This window comes from Hylobates moloch, unplaced genomic scaffold, assembly GCF_009828535.3.
Source record: "Hylobates moloch isolate HMO894 unplaced genomic scaffold, HMol_V3 SCAFFOLD_16, whole genome shotgun sequence".
In the NCBI taxonomy this organism is placed as follows: Eukaryota; Metazoa; Chordata; class Mammalia; order Primates; family Hylobatidae; genus Hylobates; species Hylobates moloch.
The window spans coordinates 73,662,009-73,683,218 of record NW_026652291.1 but is presented as its reverse complement, the minus strand read 5'-3'; the positions used below and the strand labels follow the sequence as shown (position 1 = coordinate 73,683,218).

At 39.1% G+C, this 21,210-nt stretch overlaps 1 protein-coding gene across 2 annotated transcripts in view; it reads left to right on the top strand.

Moving 5' to 3' along the window:
- The window catches only part of SLC25A21 (solute carrier family 25 member 21), a 523,509-nt gene that overhangs the window by 450,000 nt on the left and 52,299 nt on the right, over window positions 1-21,210 (top strand). For both annotated transcript variants that reach the window (XM_032180289.2, XM_032180288.2), the window contains exons 4-6: window positions 7,183-7,249; window positions 12,232-12,291; window positions 16,097-16,204. In XM_032180289.2, coding sequence (XP_032036180.1) covers window positions 7,183-7,249; window positions 12,232-12,291; window positions 16,097-16,204 — 235 coding nt within the window. The remainder of the gene's footprint in view (window positions 1-7,182; window positions 7,250-12,231; window positions 12,292-16,096; window positions 16,205-21,210) is intronic.

Here is a 21,210-nt window from a genome sequence, read left to right as displayed (position 1 = left end):
GAATGCCAGGTTTTTGGCAAAGAAGTGGGATCCAGGTGAAAGCATCCTTCTCATGCTGTCTGTGAGTGTGTTGCAGGTGGCTTGGAAAATGGCTTTTCAACTTGGAAATCATTTCTGTAATGGACATTTTCAGGCTCAGATAATGTGCATCTCTATCTCGGCTTTCCCAGTGTGATGGTTGCTGGACTTTGGTTATGAATATCAGCAGTTTGGATCCCAAAACACTTCATCCCTGACAACCAGGGAAAGCCCCAGCTTCCATGAGCAGCAGATTTACCATTGATCTTTTTCTCCTTTAGGAGGAAAAATGTCTTGTTCACAGATTTCTGTATATGCATTTTCTCTTTAATGTATCAGTTTAGTTTTATGGTAACATTTCTGATAGACAACAAGGTTGACTCTTTCTAAAAGTCAGTTGTGAAACAGCTACACTGTTTTTCTTTCTCATTGGGAGCTACAAAGAAGAAAATATTCCATGTTGTTGCTCCTAAAACCAAAAACCTAATAGCCTAGTAACTTAGGAAATTTCCCAGCCTGCTTGAAAGAGGAGTTCAACTGTATGGTACAAATGATTCCCAAACAAATATTTTCTACATACTAAATTAGAAAAATACCAGCAAAACCAACAATGGGAGTGACTCAGAGGGGTAAAAGGAGGGGCGGACAGGACATGTGATTTTTCCACTCCTTTTTAGTTTCTTTACCTGAATCAAATTTTCAGAATGTTAAGCCTTCCCCTGTCTACCACAAAGTCTTCAGATTTCAGTAGCTAACTTAAAGCAAGGAACTTTTTTTAGTCATTCAAACTGACTAAAGATATCAGGTACATAATGTTTAATTAAGGCTCTGTCTGGCTGACTGGTCTCTATAGGTGTCTAAAATTTAGACTTAAAAACAGGGTAACCTAAAACTGGACCCTACTAATGAGAGACAATAAGAAGCCATCTTTGAGGGTTTCACTTGCTCTACATGAACCACGGAGACTGGATACAAGCTGGAACTCATAGGAAATTTCACATTTCCTTGCTTCCGTACAATCAGCATCTTTTCATTGGTTGCTCTGTGACCTTGTAGCCACCCACATGTTAGATAGCTTCACGCTTTTAAGATGGGGGTGTGGGGGAGTTGAATGAGGGATAAAATTATTTTGTAGGGTTTGGCAGAAATCTGTATTTCAAATAAGCTATGTGTGAGCTGTCTTTGAGAAGAACACGTGTGATGTAGTTTTTGATCTTCATTTTACATATGTACATAAGTAATACAATTAAAAACAAATGTGATCCAATATTGTAGCACTGTGTATCTACTTAGGTTTGTGAACAGTACCTCTCATTAGTCTATAAACCATCACAATCTAGCGGCTTTGGAGTCCTGGTACCCCCTCCTCGTATTTGCTGTGTGACTTTGGTCTGCTAGCTTCTCCGTATTCCATCTGTGGTAAGGGGTTCTTTCACAGACAATCACACTAATGGGATGTGGTTTTATGTATGATGGGCTTCCCAACGTAAACAATCTGAGACCATTTCTTAAGAATAGTTCTCACAGCTTCCTTATAAATGCATTGCTTAAGATTTAACAATTATCTTTAATGTAATTATGATTTTAAGAATTTCAGTTTAAGCCTTTTTGTTCAGAAAGGGATGTGCTCTGTCCTTAGCTTGGGAGCAATGATATCTCACTTGGCTGCAGTCCACAGGCATCTCACACAGCTAGGAAACACTTACCAAAGAAGACAGGACTTTTCTTCCTATAGGCTTCTTTGCCTTAGACTGGAAATCCAAGCCTTCCAGCACACCATTCCCTCTTGTCTCTTGGACTAGGTTTCAGTCATATGTCCATGCCTAACCCTCTCACCAGCAAAGGAATGAGCCCACCATGAGGGGCTTGAACAATTCTGCTTTATCCCTTGGGCTGGAGGAGGACTCTCCTCCCTAAGCACGGAGTATGGGGATCATTTATACTCAGAGGAGCAAGTGGGGTGAGGGGCATGTATCTATTGGGTCAGTAACCAACAACATTCTCCCACATCGACAGAATCATCCTGGCGTGCCTCTTTTTTTAGACAGAGTCTTGCTCTGTTGCCAGGCTGGAATGCAGTGGCATGATCTCAGCTCACTGCAACCTCCACCTCCCGGGTTCAAGCAATTCTCCTGCTTCAGCCTCCCGAGTAGCTGGGACTGCATGCGTGCACCACCACACCCAGCTAATTTCTGTATTTTTAGTAGAGAAGGGGCTTCACCATGTTAGTCAGGCTGGTCTCGAACTCCTGACCTCAAGTGATCCACCCACCTCGGCTTCCCGAAGTGCTGGGATTACAGGTGTGAGCTACCGTGTCTAGCCTCCTGGTGTGCCTCTTAAGGGCAAAAGTCTATCTTGGGGAGGAAAAAGTTTATCCTAGGGCTCATTTTTTTCTCATTCTAAAACAACTAGAAAATATTTAATCAATATCCCAAAACTTTCACAAAAATGATTTTATTCATCTTAGACCAGTTCTATCAGTTATATAGTATATCATATTACTTTAAAACAGAACTGAATAAAAATTGGAATAGAGACCTGTTTTTAATGGCCTTTTCTGCTTCCTTCTAAAATAAGAAATAAGGTATTGTTGTAACATAAACAATTTTTCAAAAGCTTTTATTAAAATAGTTGTTAAAAAAAAGCTATACAGTATAGCCTAGTGATCAAGGACATAAAGAACTTGATTTAGGTTGCTAGATCTTATTTAGCAATGACATGATGGTAGTCCTCACCAGCAAAATGAGGAAAATAATTATAAATATTTTAAAGGATTGTTGTGAAAGTTGATTGAGATTACTATGTGTACACATACCTAAATATTTTTATTCTTAACATAAAAGCTATTACATAGTAAGATTTCAACAGATTTGTCTATTTTTACTTACAGTAATATTTACAAAAATCCATAAACATACAAGCTAATACTTTTTTACACAGGATAGTTAAAATCAAACTCGCACCTTTTAGAAGTAACAACTTTGAGAACAAAATATAAAGGCTGCCATGTAGTTCATAATACAGTTTTATGAGAGGTCTTGTAGTAGCTCTTATGCCTCTTCCAAAGATTCTTCTAGTTGGCTTGATGCGAGTCAAAACTTTAGAGTGGTGCCTTTGCCATCACGTCGGAGAGAAGAACTGCTGTTGTTGTACATAAACATTTAGAATCCCATGATCCATTCATCCAGCAAGTAGACTGAAAGCAGCTCTTGGCTGCTCATGACGTAAGCGGGATGACACATGTTAACAATGGGTGTCACCAGTCTCTTAACTTCCGGGATTATGGTCCTGGTAAGCTGTAGGCTCTGCACAGCAAGCCAAAACCCCATGAAGGCAGAATGGACAGTGCATGTGAATATAAACATCAGTTCTTTTGCAGAAAAAAAAAAAGTATCTGCTTCATAAAACATCACAATTCCTTTTTGGTTTTTAGAAAGCTGCATATAATATTTTGCGTTGGGAAAACTTTCAATAATTATCTAGTCAAGAATAGCTGTCAGCTTGAGCCCTTAACCACATGCTCTTACTTGCATTTTATATGTGACTCTTCTGGTCGGCTCAAGGGCCAATTTTAACAGAGAGTGAAGCTCTTCCTGTGATTGGACACGGCACGGAGGTTCTACAGCAGCCACTTTGGCTGGAGGGACTATGATGCTTACTTTCTGGATCCAGGGCTCTGGGTTATAAATGATGAATGCAACTCAAACTTATTTAAGTAAAAAAGAGAATTTAATGGGAAATGTTACTGAGCATCTCATGGAATCAAAGGCAGAGGTAAATACCAATATTCGAGAAAGGCCAGACGTAACTAGGCTTAAATTCTGGAAGCAGGGCCACACTCACAGAAACAGAGCTTCTCCTTCTTGCTTCTGTGCCTCCGTAAATGGTGGCTTATTTCTTTTTTATCACTGCAGATTGACTTTCTCTAAATGACTAAAAGCATGGCTGCCATTGAAATCCTAGTTTTATATGTTACAGTTTTCACCAAACAGAGCAAGACTGACCCTGTATCATATTGTATCATATTGTATTAATGTGTTTAAAACAACTTGATGGGGCAGTCCTCAGCAGAAGCGGTGCTGACCTGAGTGTTCCATAGATGTCCTCTATTGCATGGATATACGGTAAAAGCAATGCGAGGAGGTAGGTAGTCCTAGCTTCCATTTACCAACGAAGGCTGCCTGTGGTCTTTGAGAACTTCTTGTTAAAATTGCTCACTCTCGGTTTGGAAGCTCAGGATCGTGGTATGGGAGAAGGGGAACGATCGCACGTGAAAGTAGCTGAGCAGAGAGAAAGGAAGGAGGGCACATCAATGAAGCATCGTCAACACAAAGCGGAGGGCTCTGGACCTCCCAGCTCTTTTCATATTAAATCCTTATGCTTCTCCCAGCTGCCTCTTCTCTCCTGTATCACACCTCTTTTTAATATTTTCCCCCATCACTTTTAAAATGAAGACCTTCTGTGTACTTACAAGACTTTAGTCCTCTTCCAGAGAAGCAGTGTAACATTCGATGCAAAAGTCTAAAGTATGGCAGATTCTGTCTCTTCAGAGAAGTGCTTGCCCATGTCTTCTTGTTCTTTTTCTCAGAATAACAGAATCTGAGGATTGAAACAGATCAGCCTTGAGGGCCATCAAATGCTTGGATTTGCTGTGTACCTCCCATTGCTGGTATTCATGACAAGTGGCCATCCAGACTGCTTGATCACATAGCAAAGGAGAACTCACCACTTTTCAGGAGAGCCCATTCTATCTTTAGACAGTTCTGACCATTAGAAGTACTTCATTGTGTTAAGCTCCACCTGGGCTAAAAATGTATCTTTTCTTGTTGCTTCCACCTGTTGGTCCTAGTTCTACCACCTGGAAACAAAGAGAAATGTGTAATATCTTTCCTTCATGCACACCTTTCAAAAGATCCATCATGTTCACTATATTTCTCCCTAAGATCATTCTTCTCCAGTTGCAGCAACTTTTCTTCCTATAACTGTTTTCTGTAGTGTGGGATTTCAAGTTCCTCTGTTGATCTGGACACTCTGTTTTAAAAGCTTTACTTATTTAAGTGTTTCTCTGTATTTTTTTTTCCTACAATAATCAGGCATAGTCTTCCAGATGGGGAAACATCAACACAGAAAGAACAGAACCAATAACCTTTTTCATTATATATATAGAACTTCTGTTCAAGAAAATCACGTTTATCTTTTGGGAAGACCAACCTATGCTTGGTCACTCTTTATGCCAAAAATTACATAGTGATTAATTTATGATGAAATTTAAATGAGAAAAGTATTTAAATGTTATTAGTTGCTAGAAGAAATTCGTGTTGATGTGAGAATTTCAGGCATCAGTATTTCAAATTGGAATGTAAAAGGGGTGGGGACAACTCATGAATTGCCATAGCTCTCCAAATCACATATCTGCTTTACTTCCTATTCATAATGCTAGCACTATCCATTAAGTCAAAAATCGTGCGCAGGCTGGGCGCAGTGGCTCACACCTGTAATCCCAGCACTTTGGGAGGCCGAGGCAGGCGGATCACGAGGTCAGGAGATCGAGACCATCCTGGCTAACACGGTGAAACACCGTCTCTACTAAAAATATAAAAAATTAGCCGGGCGTGGTGGCGGGCGCCTATAGTCCCAGCTACTCGGGAGGCTGAGGCAAGAGAATGGCGTGAACCCGGGAGGCGGAGCTTGCAGTGAGCCGAGATTGCGCCACTGCACTCCAGCCTGGGCGACAGAGTGAGACTCTGTCTCAAAAAAAAAAAAGAAAAAAATCGTGGGCAGAGTAAGCCCATATCAGGGAATAATTTGATCCCTTTCTTCCTCTTTATGAGATCCATAAGCTTAACAAATATTTGTGTCCTGGTTACGTACAAAAAAAAAAAAAAAAGGATTCTGGGATAAGAACCCCAAAGGGTGCGCTGACCTCAAGTTTCTGTGTAAGCCAGTGAATTGAGGCTGTGTAAGCCCATGAATTGAGTAAAGCAGGCAAGTGCTTTAGTCCCCTCACCAAAAGGTACTGTGTAAGCGAGTGAATTGAGGGAGAACAAGAGGTCGCCATGTTGGTTTGGGTGGTACAGTGGGTCCACTTGAATAAATTCTCAACTTCTTGTTCCCAGAAGCACAGCTAGAAGTGGACCCAGTTTAAGGGAGCTGGAGTGAAGCTTAGGGGTGAATCAGAGAAGTTGCAGCCCCACGTTAGCTGGATATCCTAAATTAAGGACATGTTGAGCTCTGCCCTTATCTGCAGTCACTTATGGACTCATCAGGAAAAGTGATTACTCAGAAAATAATGCATAATATTCTCTTCTATTTATATATTTTAAGGTTTGAAATGAAGATATGGCATATATATGAAGATTCCAGGACAAAGGAATTTAAAATTTTGAATTCTAAAAATATAATAAGAAATAAATGGTGACTTGTTATAAATCTAACCATATGTCACTCATTCTTGTTTTTTTTTTTTTTTTTTTTCTAAAAATATCTGACTATGTTGCCCATCAACACTGGCAAAGAAAACTGGCTCATGCCCTGTGATTTTGCGTATCAGCAAGGGAGTCTGACATTTCTTCTGTTGGCAATACACAGTCCTATAGCCGGCCCTCTGTGACCTTCTTCCACCTCCATCAAGGAAGCCTAAAAATTATGACTAATTCAGGACCGGGCTGGAAGCTCTAGTACCATGCCCACAGAACCTGTTAGTTCCCTTGTATTAGTAAAGCTAAAATTGAAAGTTTCATCACCTCCTTAGCCTCAGAAAGGCACAGTCTAATGGGTTCAGGTATAATCCTAACCTCATTTGGTTACCACAAGGGAGGAAATGCAGGACTGTAGATAGGTTGAAGCTACCTGCCACATAACTGAGCAAATAAACTCAAGAGCCCTTAGAGTGAGGAGGGTCAGCTTCATGGTTAAGGTGCAACTGATGGTCATGCTTAGCAGCTTACCTAAGGGATTCCTGTCTCAGTATCACATATTCACCTTCTGAATATCATAATGCTAATAGACATAAAATCTCTTTCTTTATTTTAGAATGAAAGGAAGACTTCATGATTGGTGTGCTATGTTGAATAATCGGGAATACTTTAGGATTATCTTAACAAAGTCAGAAATACTTGTTTCCTAATTTCCTTACTCATAGCAAATCTTTTATTTCTCCAACAGGTTATTTGGTTTTTACAAGGGAATTCTGCCACCTATTTTGGCTGAAACCCCAAAAAGAGCAGTGAAGGTAAGCATTGCATGCGTTCGCACCAAGCAAAAGTAGGGTGCAGTAACAGCTTCAGCACAACAAACTCTAAGACATTAAAATGAATTATATATAAAGCACTAAAAATTTTAATGCAGAAATTAGAGCATAATTTTTATTATAATTAGACTTGGTCAGTCTCTCAAATATGTAGATCAATTTGTAGATTTTTTTAATCACGTAAAAGCATTCCATTCTAATGGGGAAATTATTCAGAAAACAACATGGTGGATAAAATTCTAGTAATCAAACCACAAAATAGCTTGGACCTTTCTTCAAAGCAACTCAGAAATTTTCCTTTGGAGAAATGATTATTAAAGAAAGAGAGACGAAGGGAAGAGGAAAGAGGAGAGGAGGGAAAACTTCTCTTCCTAAATCATTCCCATTTCATGAACAGAGTAAACCAATATACCGTATTTCTTTATATATGATTCTCATATAACATATTTTTTTGGCATGCCAACTTCATTTTCCCCCTTAGTCTCCTCTGTTAAAATTCTCTATTCTGGTTCTTACGAAAATTATTACTTCCACTACCCTGATTTCCATTTACTTAACCACATAACTGTAGAGTTTTATGTACTACTTGCTAGTTCAGTATCTGAAGAGGAACAGGGAGATCTGGAAGAATGTCCAGGGGCAAAAGAACTCAATCTGACTACTGTCTTCTCTCAGACAAAAGTCCTGATCATAGCGACTCTGACAGGCATTGCTCCCCTCCCCCGCACCACTGACATCACCAAATAAGGCTTTGTCCTTCCATAATAATGATAACCTAAAGACTTACCTTCCAAGCAATATAAGGCTTTTTTTCACATACGTTACTCATGTGTGTGAAATGTATTCCCAGTACTCCTGAAAGACAAGAAAGAACAGTTCATATACTCTTACTCAGTAAGTTCAAAAGGGTGACTGGGTTAAAAATTATGATAAAATCACCCACATATATACATGAACATCCACCCTTTATATTATGTCAAAATGTCAATTTAATAGGATTGAATTCAAGTCTAGAATTTGGAAAACAAAGCTTTAGAACATACTTTCTCTATAAACTCACTCTCTTTGTTGGTATAGGTTTTGTGATTTTATAGTATCACTTCAATACAAATTTTGTTATAAGGATCTGAATCACAGTAAAGAATCTGGAATAAGTTCACCAAAGTACACAAGAGAGCTGAATTGAATTATGAAATGGCTTTACTTGATAAAAGATTGCCCAAGTAAACAAACAGAGCAGAGTTCCTGTTCAAAAGGGAAGTCACTTTGTCTGCTGGAATAATATATTCATCTCTTCAGTGATTTACATGTATAAATAAAGTAAACTACAATTAGAGTTTTTCCCGGAATATTTTTTCTTAATATTGTGTGTTGGAGACAATTTAAACTTTAAGAGGATTAAGACTTATCAACATTAAGCAATCTTTTACAGGAAAAAAAAGTTGAGCTTTATAAAACAGAGTTAGTCTCTATTTTACAAAAGCAATGTTCTGTGCCAGAACAATGGTTAACAGATGAACTTTTGGGCAACTGAATATGGTGTATGTGTCCCAGACATCTTGTTTCAAGTAGATTTTACCTTAAAATTATTGAGACATATGGTAAGTATGTTGGCTTTTTAAGTATAACTTGGAGTTAAGTGTATCTTTGCCAGATGGATAGCACTAGTTTTTCAGCACAATTTATGAAAACATTCATTTTATAGATATTTATCTTAGGATTTGTGAGGAAAGCAGTCACCTGATTATAACTTTCATACATCATAAACTGCTTCATTGTATGTCATCAAAGAAAAAAAATATTCAGAGACTGGTGGGGAGGGTTGTGTGTGTGTGTGTGTGTGTGTGTGTGTATTCTTTGGTACTGACACTTTAGTTAAAATAATCACCATAATCAGAAACAGACAATCTTAAGTTTTTATGTACTTTATTCTTTGAAATGAGCTTTATCATTAAAGTAATAAGACTTACTGATGCTAAATAAATGAAACTTCTCCTTTCACAAATTAGACAGAGTTAGTATTGTAGTTAGCAAAAGGAAAAGAAGACTTCAGGGAGACCAGCTGATCCCTCACAGATGGGCGGCACCATGGTTCAGGCTTCAGGGTCCAGTCTTGAGCTTCAGACATGCAGAAATACCACTTTTCCCGTGTTTAGTTTCTCAAGGACTGCCTTATGCTAACTAAATTCACAAGAGATCATAAACTATGAAGTCTAATTTGTTCACTACAGTATACCTATACCAATCATAGTATCTACACATGGTAGATGTTCAGTTGATATTAGATGAATAAAGGAAACATATATAAAAAGAAACAGAAAGAAAACTTAAAGAAAGAAACAAAGAAATATACATAGAGAGAAAATTCCCACATCTACTCTTCAGAGTAGCTGGAGGGCCAAGACTTATACTCGTGGTGGAGATAGAGTAACAGGGACCAGTATGAAATAACAGTTTTCAAGACACTGGACATCAGATGATGATGGCTGGAAATACCTGAGAAATGGAAAACAAATGAAATGAGCCCTGTGATGCCACAGCTTACTGCCTTGGGATAGTTTCAGGCCCCGGGACAGGGAGGGGAAACTGAGGCAGAGCCCAGGGGACTCCCTGGGTTGAGAAGGAGCTGAAAGCCAGGGGAGAGCAGGGCAGCCAGAGTCCACAGGACACAGTACCAGGGAAGAGCAGGCTGCACAGAGATAGAACTCCTGAGATCTGTAGAGGGACCCCTCAAGTGTTCAGCTGAGTATTGACCAGTGCATGCATGCGAGGAAACTACCAATGCCTGGGAAAGAACCACCCAAAAGGCTTCGAGGGAACAGTGCTCAGCAGTCACATGGGGCTGGGAGTAGTGCCTGTTCCCACCAGACAGACTGGAAAGCTTCAGCAGCCCCAGGGCATTGAGAGGAGTGCTCATATTCCTAAGGTCTCTATGATTCCTTTGGTAACCTACGTTACAGGAAATAAAAACTAAGATTTTTCAAAAGTCTCACTTGTGCCAGTCCTGTCAGGGAATCCTACTTAAATTATCATATTTAATGATAGTCTAAAAGGTAAGTTTTGTGTTCTTGAGAGTTGGAAAGGTTAAGCAGCTTTCCTGTGCTTTCACAGCTAAGCAGCATAACCTGGATTCAGCTCTAGGACTGCTCACTTCAAAATGCCAGCAAGGTGATTGTCAAAGTGATGATGATGATAATCATAAAAATGAAGAAAAATAAATTATTTTTAAAAGCTAAGATTGCCTGTAATCCCAGCACTTCGGGAGGCCGAGGCGGGCGGATCATGAGGTCAGGAGATCGAGACCATCCTGGCTAACACGGGGAAACCCCTTCTCTACTAAAAATATAAAAAATTAGCCGGGCGTGGTGGCGTGCGCCTGTAGTCCCAGCTACTGGGGAGGCTGAGGCAGGAGAATGGCCGTGAACCCGGGGAGGCGGAGCTTGCAGTGAACCGAGATCGCACCTCTGCACTCCAGCCTGGGCGACAGAGCGAGACTCCATCTCAAAAAAGAAAACAAAAAAAAAAACAACAAAAACAAAACAAAACAAAAAAACCCTAAGATTATAACACTTTTCCTTCCATGGTTAATGGTTTCTACTGGTTAATGGTTTCATCAGAAAAGTGGTGGTCCCTGGTGGTTGCTGTGAGTACTATTTTAACACCAGGGTAGTTTCAGGGCTTTCACTAGCCACTAGAATGTTAGCTCACGTAGGCAGAGGTTTCTCTTTGTTTACTGTTGCATCCTCAGTACCTAGAATAGGAGGTCTCTAATAATATTATTAAATGAGTGAATGAATGAATCCCTGTTCTAGAAAACTCTACATTCATAGTGCATTTAAAAGACCATGGCACAAAAGTAGTTCCCGAGTGTTGAAAAGAATCAAAATTTATCAGGTAGTAAAACGATTCTTGGGCTGCCCAAACACTCATTGAAGCCATCTATAAGGAGGTACTTCTTCCTAACAACAGAGTATTTTTGGCTCTGAAATCTGGTTTTGCTTTCTTGCCCCATTTTACTAGGCTATAAAGTAATAGAGTAGAAAATATTGGGGACCATATAATACCCATACCATTTTTGGGGTCTCGAGAATCAGACTCTAGCAGAACTTAAAAACGTGCCTTATCAGTGGTGTTGACAGCTACCTGAACATGCTACCCAGGAGCAAAACATGTTCAAGCACAGTTGTTGCTCAAAAAGTAAAATACAAGAAGAAAAAAGGCGGAAAATGTATTATATGAAGCAATTGATTAGATTCGCCTCCATTGAAATTTGTTTGCAGAGAAAATTATACTAAACATCATCTACTGAAGAAACCAACAATACCTTCACCATCTTCATCACCATCAGTTTTGAAGGAAGGAATTAGCAGCTTTCTTTCTTCATTCAGGTTGAGGACAGTCTTGCTTTATGGCAGGGGATGGACTAGATAACCTCATTGGGTCCTTCCCTAGTTTATCATGGCACCTTCATAATTATTTAGTGTTTTCAATTCCATGGAGCAGTAGGGAGACACCACAATAGAAATACAAGTTAAGGCTGAAAAGTGGATGTCTTTCACAAATGTGTTAGAAAACTGGGCTTTCACTGGGAAAGCAGTTCATAGAGAAAACATAGGAGACCAAAGATGTCAGGTCTCTAGGCCTATAATGTTGAATCACTGCCATATATTGATGTCTGGGGAAACTGAAAATGGTCATGGTAAATGGAAGTTGTATGGTTCATTTACTGCTCTAAAGGATTTCATCAGCTCTTCTGTAGGTTATTATAACTGCATTTGAAACTGTGAATGTTAAAGAAAGATCCAATAGCAACTACCCGAGACAGGATTAAAAACTGTATTAGATAGTTTATCATTTTTTGAAATACTGGTTAACATAGTGATTTACCAAAGAAATTTGAGTCAATTAAAGAGTCTGTTGCAGGAAAATTGTTATAAATCTGTGAGTTTGGTTTTGTTTCACAGTTTTTCACCTTTGAGCAGTACAAGAAATTGCTGGGATATGTGTCATTGTCACCATCATTGGTAAGTGAGAGTATTTATTATACTTAAATGTGTGTGTTATTTCATAAAGCAAAATCTAGAAACAAAAACTCTTTTGATTCCCAAGCCCAGCTACTAAAATATGAATTTGAGTTATTCAATGTTCAGCTACTTGTTGAAAGCCATCTTCCTAATAACTCACAATTTGGCTATTTTATAGCTCCCAGTGATGAATTTATGATAATAATGATATGTCTGGAAAGGCCCCATATGAGATATGGTCAAGAATATGAAATAAAGAGTACATTTATCAAAGACTCTTTTTAAACCAAGACATACATATATTTACATACATACTGCATGTATCTATGCAAAAGTCAACATGCCAAACAGGTCACTTTTCCAGCTTTTGCACCAGCTGTAGTAAATATAAGACTTCAGATCCCTTGGGATAAAATCACTCTGTGGTCAGAGGCAGACTGAAGGGACTTTTATAGGAATGACTGTAAACAACTCACCTAAGGAGAATTGTGATATTACAATGACATATCTCATGTATCACACAAAATTCACTTGGTGATTTGAACATTTCCCTACGCCATTCCCCCCCTTCTTGGTGACTTTGCTGCTTTTCACAGAAGTTAATTGTATTGACCAAATGGGTTCTACAAATGTGCGTGCAACAAGAGCCCCCGAGAGAGCAAATGCACTAATTTCTCCTTCCAAGTCTGCAAAGCAAAGCAAAACAAAATCTGCATTGGCCCTCCAATTGGCAATGTACTCCAGCCTCTAGGAAAATGCCCTCATTTGTCCAATAAAATGGACAATATTTGAGAATATGTATTCTGCCAAATAGGCTGTCCAAGAAGAAGTACCTGTTATTTTTAAAAAATCGTACATGCTCCTTTTCTAGGAAAGATCCTGTTAGGAAACCTAATAGCATCACTTTTTGTTATGACAAAGCAATGTCTTGTCCAGCCCTTGCCTATACAAGGTAGCTGGGAGACATGGGCACCTAGAGAGGAGCAGTGATACCATGAATCTCGAAACTAGCTAGGATTTTTTCCTTTTAATTCTTTGGCATCTTCCCTTAATGTCATTCTTAAATTTGGAAACAGCCTGGCAAAAAAGAGGATTAAAAATTTCCTAGTGAGAAACAATAAAATATGGTCTCCAGAGGGCCAGCTGGCTGTTCTTGTGTCAAACATTGGTACCATGTGAGAGACTGTAGGTCTTTGGACTCTTGAGAATTGAAACAGAAAAGCATTTGGTCACTGCAGCTACTATAACCAAATGCATGCCAACTGTGTACGGTTCTTCTCTTTTCTTGAACTCATTTATTTCAGTTACTTTTTTTGATATGGCTAGACATTTAAACAGCTGTTAAATGTCCCCTGGTGCTCTCACATGAAAAGCCTAGGAGACTGGAAACCCAACAGTAAATGTAGGTTTCTGGAACAAACTACGTAACGTGATCTGCTGATATCTGATCAATTCTTTTGACAAGGGACTGCTGAACACTAGTTCTGACAGCAAATGTAGCTGAGTTTTATAGAAGAACAAAAAAGTGAATTACTTGGAAGATTGCATAGAGTAAGTAATAAAAACCTGGACATCTGGATTTTAGCTTTCCCAGTCAAAAGAGTTTGGGACTAGCATTTTTTTTTCCACTTTTGGCTTCCATGGTGGAAGTCTGAGATAAATGAATAAAATATTTGATCAGTTACCCTATACAAATATATTTAAAGTTATAATGAAGGGAGATGAAATGGAAACATCATCAGTGAGTCTCTCTCTCCTAGAATCTGTATGCAATTTCTTTCTTTCTTTCTTTTTCTTTTTCTTTTTTTTGAGACAGAGTCTCAATCTGTCGCCCAGGCTGGAGTGCAGTGGCACGATCTTGGCTCACTGCAACCTCCGCCTCCCGGGTTCTAGTGATTCTCCTGCCTCAGCCTCCCTAGTAGCTGGGATTACAGGTATGCACCACCGAGCCCAGCTAATTTTTGTATTTTTAGTAGAGATGGGGTTTCACCATGTTGGCCAGGCTGGTCTTGAACTTCTGACCTCAGGTCATCCACCCAACTTGGTCTCCCAAAGTGCTGGGATTACAGGCGTGAGCCATCGCACCCGGCCCATTCTTCCTTTTTTATGCCCAACAAGAACAATGGTGTTTGCATAGCACTCTATGAAATGGTTTCACACATTATTTTGAGCCTTAAAATAACTTTATAAGCAGGGAAATTAGATATTATTATCTCCATTTTACAGATGAGAAAACTGTGGCTCATCAAAGATTCAGCAATTTATACAACAAAGCCACAACTAGCACCCATGGCACCTTTGTGTGAATAATGAAAAGATGCCCCTTCTCCTGACCGATGCCTCCCCGGGGCTTCTCTTAGCAAGTGAGGGGCAAGCTGGATTCCAGCCTCCAGGCATCCTTGGTTGGGCACCTTTGTCTATGCACAAGCTACTGTGTGTTACAGCTCTAGTCACACAGCCAATAAGTGCTAGAATTGGAACTGAACCCAGACCTCCTGCCTCTGGATCCTGCCTTTGTGCCTCCCTTTCTAAGGTTACACAACATTCCTTTTTCCCTCCTTCCTCTCTTTTAGAAGATATTCCTTTCTCCCTCCGTCCTCTCCTATTTAGAAGATATTAGAGCCGATTAACAAGAGTTACCTGTTATTTACTCTTCACTGGTTTTATTCTTCTCTTGGTTGTCTATAGTACTGCCTCTTGTCTTGGAATTGGAGGTTCAGCACTAAATACCTTTTTTCCAGCATCTGTTTTGGAGATTGGGGCTTTATTTCATTTTGTTCTTCTGTCTTGTGTGTGCATGTTTTAATTGTTGTGTTTGTTTTTGATGCAGATTTTCTGGAAAACACATAAGCATTCTACCTAGAGGAAAATTCTAGAAAATTGTCCTTTCCTATTGCAGAAATTCTTAACAGATAGCGAATAAGTTAAGTGACATACAGTCACCTTTTAATAAGTTTTCTAGATTTTATTTGACCCTTTCAGAATAACCTAGTCATTTCTTTGTCTTTGTCTTTCTTTTCTTCTTTTTCTTCTTTTTTTTTTTTTTATTTGAGACAGGGTCTCACTCTGTTGCTGAGGCTGGAGTACAGTTGTTCAATCATAGCTCACTACAGCCTTGAACTCTTAGGCTCAAGTTGTCCTCCCACTTCAGCTCCCAAGCAGCTGGGACTGTGAGTGCACATCTAGCCATTTCTGATCTCAGCTTTTAGGTTTAGAAGACTGCGTCAATTGCCAGTGTTTTTTAAAATAGGGAAAAGACGAATAAAAAATAATTTTTGTTTGTTAATAGTCCAGAATAGTGACTCTAAAAACATGAACATAGAGTTAAATGTTTCCAGCTATGTTGTTACCTGAAATTTAGCTTTTTAGAAACATTTTATTTGTGGTTCTGCTCCTTGAATTTCTTATATGCTCAATAAAGGAATTTAAGTAGATGTTTAAAAATGAAGTTCTCCTTTTACAATTCAAATTCTCTTAATTGTTATATGTGCAGATGTTTTAGTATCCACCTTTAAATCAGTAAAACAACCTTGCTTTTTGTTAAAGGAAAGAGTCGTTGTTGATGGGGCTTTGACATTTTATTTTGAAATTGTTAGGATGTGGTTTGTGGCTTCTGTAATTTCTTCTTCATGAATTGTCAGCATCTAATCAAGAACTAAAGCTGTTTAGTAATGGAATATGGTGCATTTCTGTAGGTTTCTCCATTCTCTTTATAACATTCAGCTGCATAGTGTAATGAATAGGATGTTTAACCCCATACACATGATAACTTGTTTTACAGTATTGATTGATTTAATTTTTCTAGACATTCGCCATTGCTGGATTGGGGTCTGGACTAACAGAAGCCATTGTAGTTAACCCTTTTGAGGTAGTAAAAGTTGGCTTGCAAGCAAATCGGAACACATTTGCAGAGGTAACCATTTAATGTTTCTCTATTGTTAGGGGCATGTGAAAATTTATTTATTTATTTATTTATTTAGAGACAGAGTTTTGCTCTTGTTGCCCAGGCTGGAGTGCAATGGTGCAATCTCGGCTCACCACAACCTCCGTCTCCCAGGTTCAAGCTATTCTCCTGCCTCAGCCTCCCTAGCAGCTGGAATTACAGGCATGCACCACCACGCCCAGCTAATTTTGTATATTTTTTGTAGAGACAGGGTTTCTCCATGTTGGTCAGGCTGGTCTTGAACTCCTGACCTCAGGTGATCCACCTGCCTTGGCCTCCCAGAGTGCTGGGATTACGGGCATGAGCCACCATGCCTGGCCATAAAAACTTATTTTTAATGTGCATGTGAAACAGTGGACCCAACTTTCATCCACTTATTAAAGCCATAGTAAATCACTGTTAAGGAAATAGCATAAGAAAAAATCAAATATCTCCTGCAAGTAAAGTGTTAACAAAAATGCACTGAGATCTAATGGACAAACACTTGTTTATTGTTTATTCATTTTTTATTTTAGAGCTCTAATATAATCTGAAGTGACTTATTTGGAAATATTCTCCCAGCTGCTGGCAAAACTTCTTTTCAATTGCTCTAGAATGGACTATAGCTAAACCACTGAGGTGATAACATTGTTTTGCTTAAAAAAAAAAAAAAAAGTCCTTTTTTTTAAAACATGACCTCACTCCTTTCCCCACTACACCCACCACCCGCCCTGAAAGATTCTGATAATCTGTCAAACTTGTCTTTTGGTTGAATCTGAATGAGCACTTGGACAATGATGGGTCTTGACATTTCATCATTGGTACATGACGTTTCGTGCAGACAGCGTTCCTTGGTGTGTGCTGCCTTCACTTCCTTCCAGTTACCTAAGAATTCCCTTTCAACTGCCAAATCCAGCTGTTCTTATTTTATTCTTTTGGGTGCCAGGCACCAGGTAGGAGGAAAACAAGGGGATTGGCATTCCAGATCCCTTCTTAGCATTTTAATTTAATTCCACACCAGGTAGCGTGTGGTAGAAATTGGATTGGAGTATCTGCTGACCTGGATCTTTCTGTAGGAAAGTTTCCCTGCCTACTGCGTAAGGGTGGAATGGGTGGAGACCCCCTCACTCCTACCCCACTTCCTGCCTGCTGATGCTGCCTGAGAGCTTCCTGGCAGTTTCTCAGGCAGGGGTATGGGGAAGGAGGGGGGCCCTACTCACCCTTAGCTGCCAAGACCTGAGGGGACAGGGTTGGGCTGTTACAGCAGATGGTATCTACTCAGATGAAGTCAATCCTAATTCAGGGGGAATTTTTTTTACATTTCAAAAGATTGTCTTAATACAGTGATATATAGCATCTTATAAAAAGTTGAAAATCTCTGTATTCTAGTTTTTGTTTCTCTTTATTCTCTCTTGAGTAAAGGAAAAATATGGTAAGGAATGGGGGGGAAGAAACATTTTTTAAATGGCTTATTAATATGGAGCATTTAAAACAGTTCTCATGGAATCTGCTTAAGGAAAACTTGGTTTGTTGGACTGGGAGAATTATCAGTTAGAAGAAAATTGCAGAGATCCCTGTCTGGTGTTCCATCTAACCGCTTGGGAAGCTTGTCTTGAAGCAGCAGTGAGTAGGCAAAGGAATAAACAGGACTTGAGTTGCAATTCTTTATCTAGGCAGCATGTAACCACAAGGACTCAAATGGGACAGAGCATCAAGGGGTACTCGCAGGAATGAAAATCGTGAGGTATCAGGGCACCTCGGCTCATGCTAATGTTCTTTTTCCCTCCATTGCCCTCAAGGAGGCTCTGCGCTGAGGCCAAGTAAGAGCTGCTAATGTTTTGCATGTGCTAATGACTTGCTAGAATGCAATAAACACCCTTCCTGCCCAACAGAAGAATGTGCCGCATGTGTACATGCTTCCAGTTCATCACTTACACAAATGCAGTCGGTGTAAATTATGTATATTTAGCCAGTTTTTAAAGCAGGGGCCAGGGGATAGTGGGAGCTTGTTTGGGGTCATTTCTTTTGCATTATCCACTGAACTGGACATTATCAGGTATTTACTTAGAAGAAAATCAATTGGATGCATTGTAAAATATTTTAAAAGTGACTTTATTTAGAATTTAGCAAAGTAGTGATTACATAGGTAACATGCATCAGCATTTATTTACAGCAACTAGCAGAATTCAGTAGCTGCAATGAGGTGGTGTGTTGATGTGGCACATTATGGGCAATGTTCATCAAACTGAAGCAATAGGTGCTTTTACCCAACAGACAGTAATGGGATTGTGCCCATTGTAGAAAATGTCTGAGAAAAAGAGATGACGTGATAAGAATAGAACATTTGGATCTAGTTATTTAGAAAATAACTGCTGACCATTTTTGCTAGCATCTTATAGGTCTTTTATCTAGGACTCAATAATGCCGAAGCCTTCTTCATTCACTAGCTCCTTCTTTTATCCAACAAGGGGATAGATACCCTTTAGTTAACCTGTGCCTGTGTTGATTTAACTCAAATATTAGGTATGCTCACCTCGGCATGTGTACGGCCAGGAATACTTCTTGCTTTCTTCACTCTAAGGCTTTGTGGGTTGTTCAGTATAAAAGGGAGATGTGGAGGAAGAGAAGTGGAAGAAGAAAAGAATTAATTTAATGTCCACTGCCTTTAAAGATTTGACTTAAAAAAATTAATCCAAGCATAAAAGTAATGCATATCTATGTTATAAAGCACCAAAATATATATGTATTTCTTAAATATGCATGTATAAGTGCACTAAAAATGATCTAGACTCTAGAGCAGTGCTATCTAATAGAAATATGTGAGCCACATTTTTAGTAGCTACATTTAAAAAATACAAAGAAACAGGTGAAATTAATTTAATAATATATTTTATTTAACCCAGTATATTCATTTTTCTTGCCTATTTTTAGAGCAATTTTAGGTGCACAGCAAAACTGAGCAAGAGGTAGAGACCTCCTATGAACCCCATGCCCTCACACATGCATCATCTTCCCCATATCAACATCCCCCATGAGAGCAGTCCATTTGTTTTAATTGATGAACCTACATTAACATGTCATTATCACCCAAGTCCGTAGTTTACATTAGGGCTCACTCTTGGTGCTGTACCTTCTATGAGTTTGAACAAATGTATAATGACATATATTCACCATTATAGTATCATACAGAGTAATTTCACTGCCCTGAAAATCCTCTGTGTTCTGCCTATTCATCCCTCCCCACCCCACTTAATCCCTGGCAACCACTGATCTTTTTACTGTCTCTATAATTTCTCATTTCAATGTGTAATTGATATAAAAATTATATGAGATATTTGCATTCTTCTTTTATACTAAATTTTAAAATCTGGTGTATATTTTATGCTAACAGCACATCTCAACTAGGACATTTCAGGTGCTCAACGGCCACATGGGTAGTAACTTCCAACATGTGGGTAGTAACTTTCATATAGGGTAGTTCAGGTCTACAGGAATTCATACTAAAATTCATACCTCTGGAGAGGAGATTGGAATAGAGGAGGAGAAGGTGAGAGTTTAAGAGAAGGGCTTTGTGATGTTGAATGTTTTAACATGAGAATGCATTCATGTTTTGTCTGTGAACATTTACTTTCAAAAGTAATGCATGCTCATCGTAGAAAATTTAGAAAATATAGAACAGTTTAAAGAAAAGTATGTTATCCAAAAGAAATGCTTCTAATGGCCTGCCAAGATCAAGCCCTGCCTTCAGGGAAGACCTTCTCAGCTGATTAGGTGGGAATGACTTGCTGGCCCATCTTGGAGCTCAACCTTGCATAATTTAGGTGCCATGATTTCATTTATAGGAGCAGAACCCATATTTTTTCCTACTCTGTAATTTCTAACAGAGTTTAAACTTTGTTTGCCAATTACTGAAGAGCATATACAATCAGAGCTGTGTAGAACAGGAAGAGCAATCTTGTGGGGAGAGACACACTGAAGTTCTCATTACACTTTTTACCATTATCCAACAGTGTGGCCTTGAATAGTGTACCTGCAGTTCCCTCACTGGTAAAACGGTAGTGATCAGTCCATCTCCTTACAGCAAGCCATCTGTGTAGTGGTTGGAAGCACAAGACATGGAGGGAGATCTCAGTTATTGACTATGTGACAGCCTCACATTTCCTACCCTGACCCTAGCCCAGTTTCCTCATTTGTTAGGAAAAAATAATAGTAATAATAGTCATGTCAAACAGTCAAATGAGTGTTAAATGAGACTATATAAAGCTGTCAGTATGGCCTGGCATGCAGTGATGGTTCAGTAAATTTTAGTCATTATTATTACAACATGATTGTTATGAGAATTTTAATGTGTTAATATATGCAAAGATCTTAACACAGAGCCTGGCAAATTGTAGGCATTCAACCTATGGTAACTATTTCTAGATGCAAGGTGATCTTACAAATCCGTAAGTTTAAGCAGAGACAGATTTATTTTGAGGTATTGCCCCAATAAATATTGAGCAGTCACAGCTGACTCCAGTTGTGGGCACCAACACAGCTCACTGAGCAAGGGTCTTCTCCCTCAGTGTGCCTTAGGTCATTATCAGATGCTACTGCCATCCGTTCAGCCTGAATTCCTTATCAAGGCTTATGGACTGGCAGCCTGCTTACAGTGCCTGTTGATAAGGTCTTTAAACTCAGATAAGGGCCCATTATCATAAATAGCAGTAGCTGGATATCTGTTTACTGTAAATAACTAGCACTTAGCAGCAGAAGTTAGAGATGAAACTAAAAACATTTGAGGCCACTTTGGGATGAATTCTACCACAATCAAGAGATTCCTTCCTCTGGAATAGCTGTATAAAGTTAACATGAATTCTCAATTAAGCCTTCTTAATCACTTCACATGGAAGGTTATGAACTAAGCTCATTTTCAGCCTTTTCAGTCAGCTCCTAGTTGTGGTGGAACACCAAATGGATGGGCCACATGCAGAATGGCCAACTGGCTTGACAACACC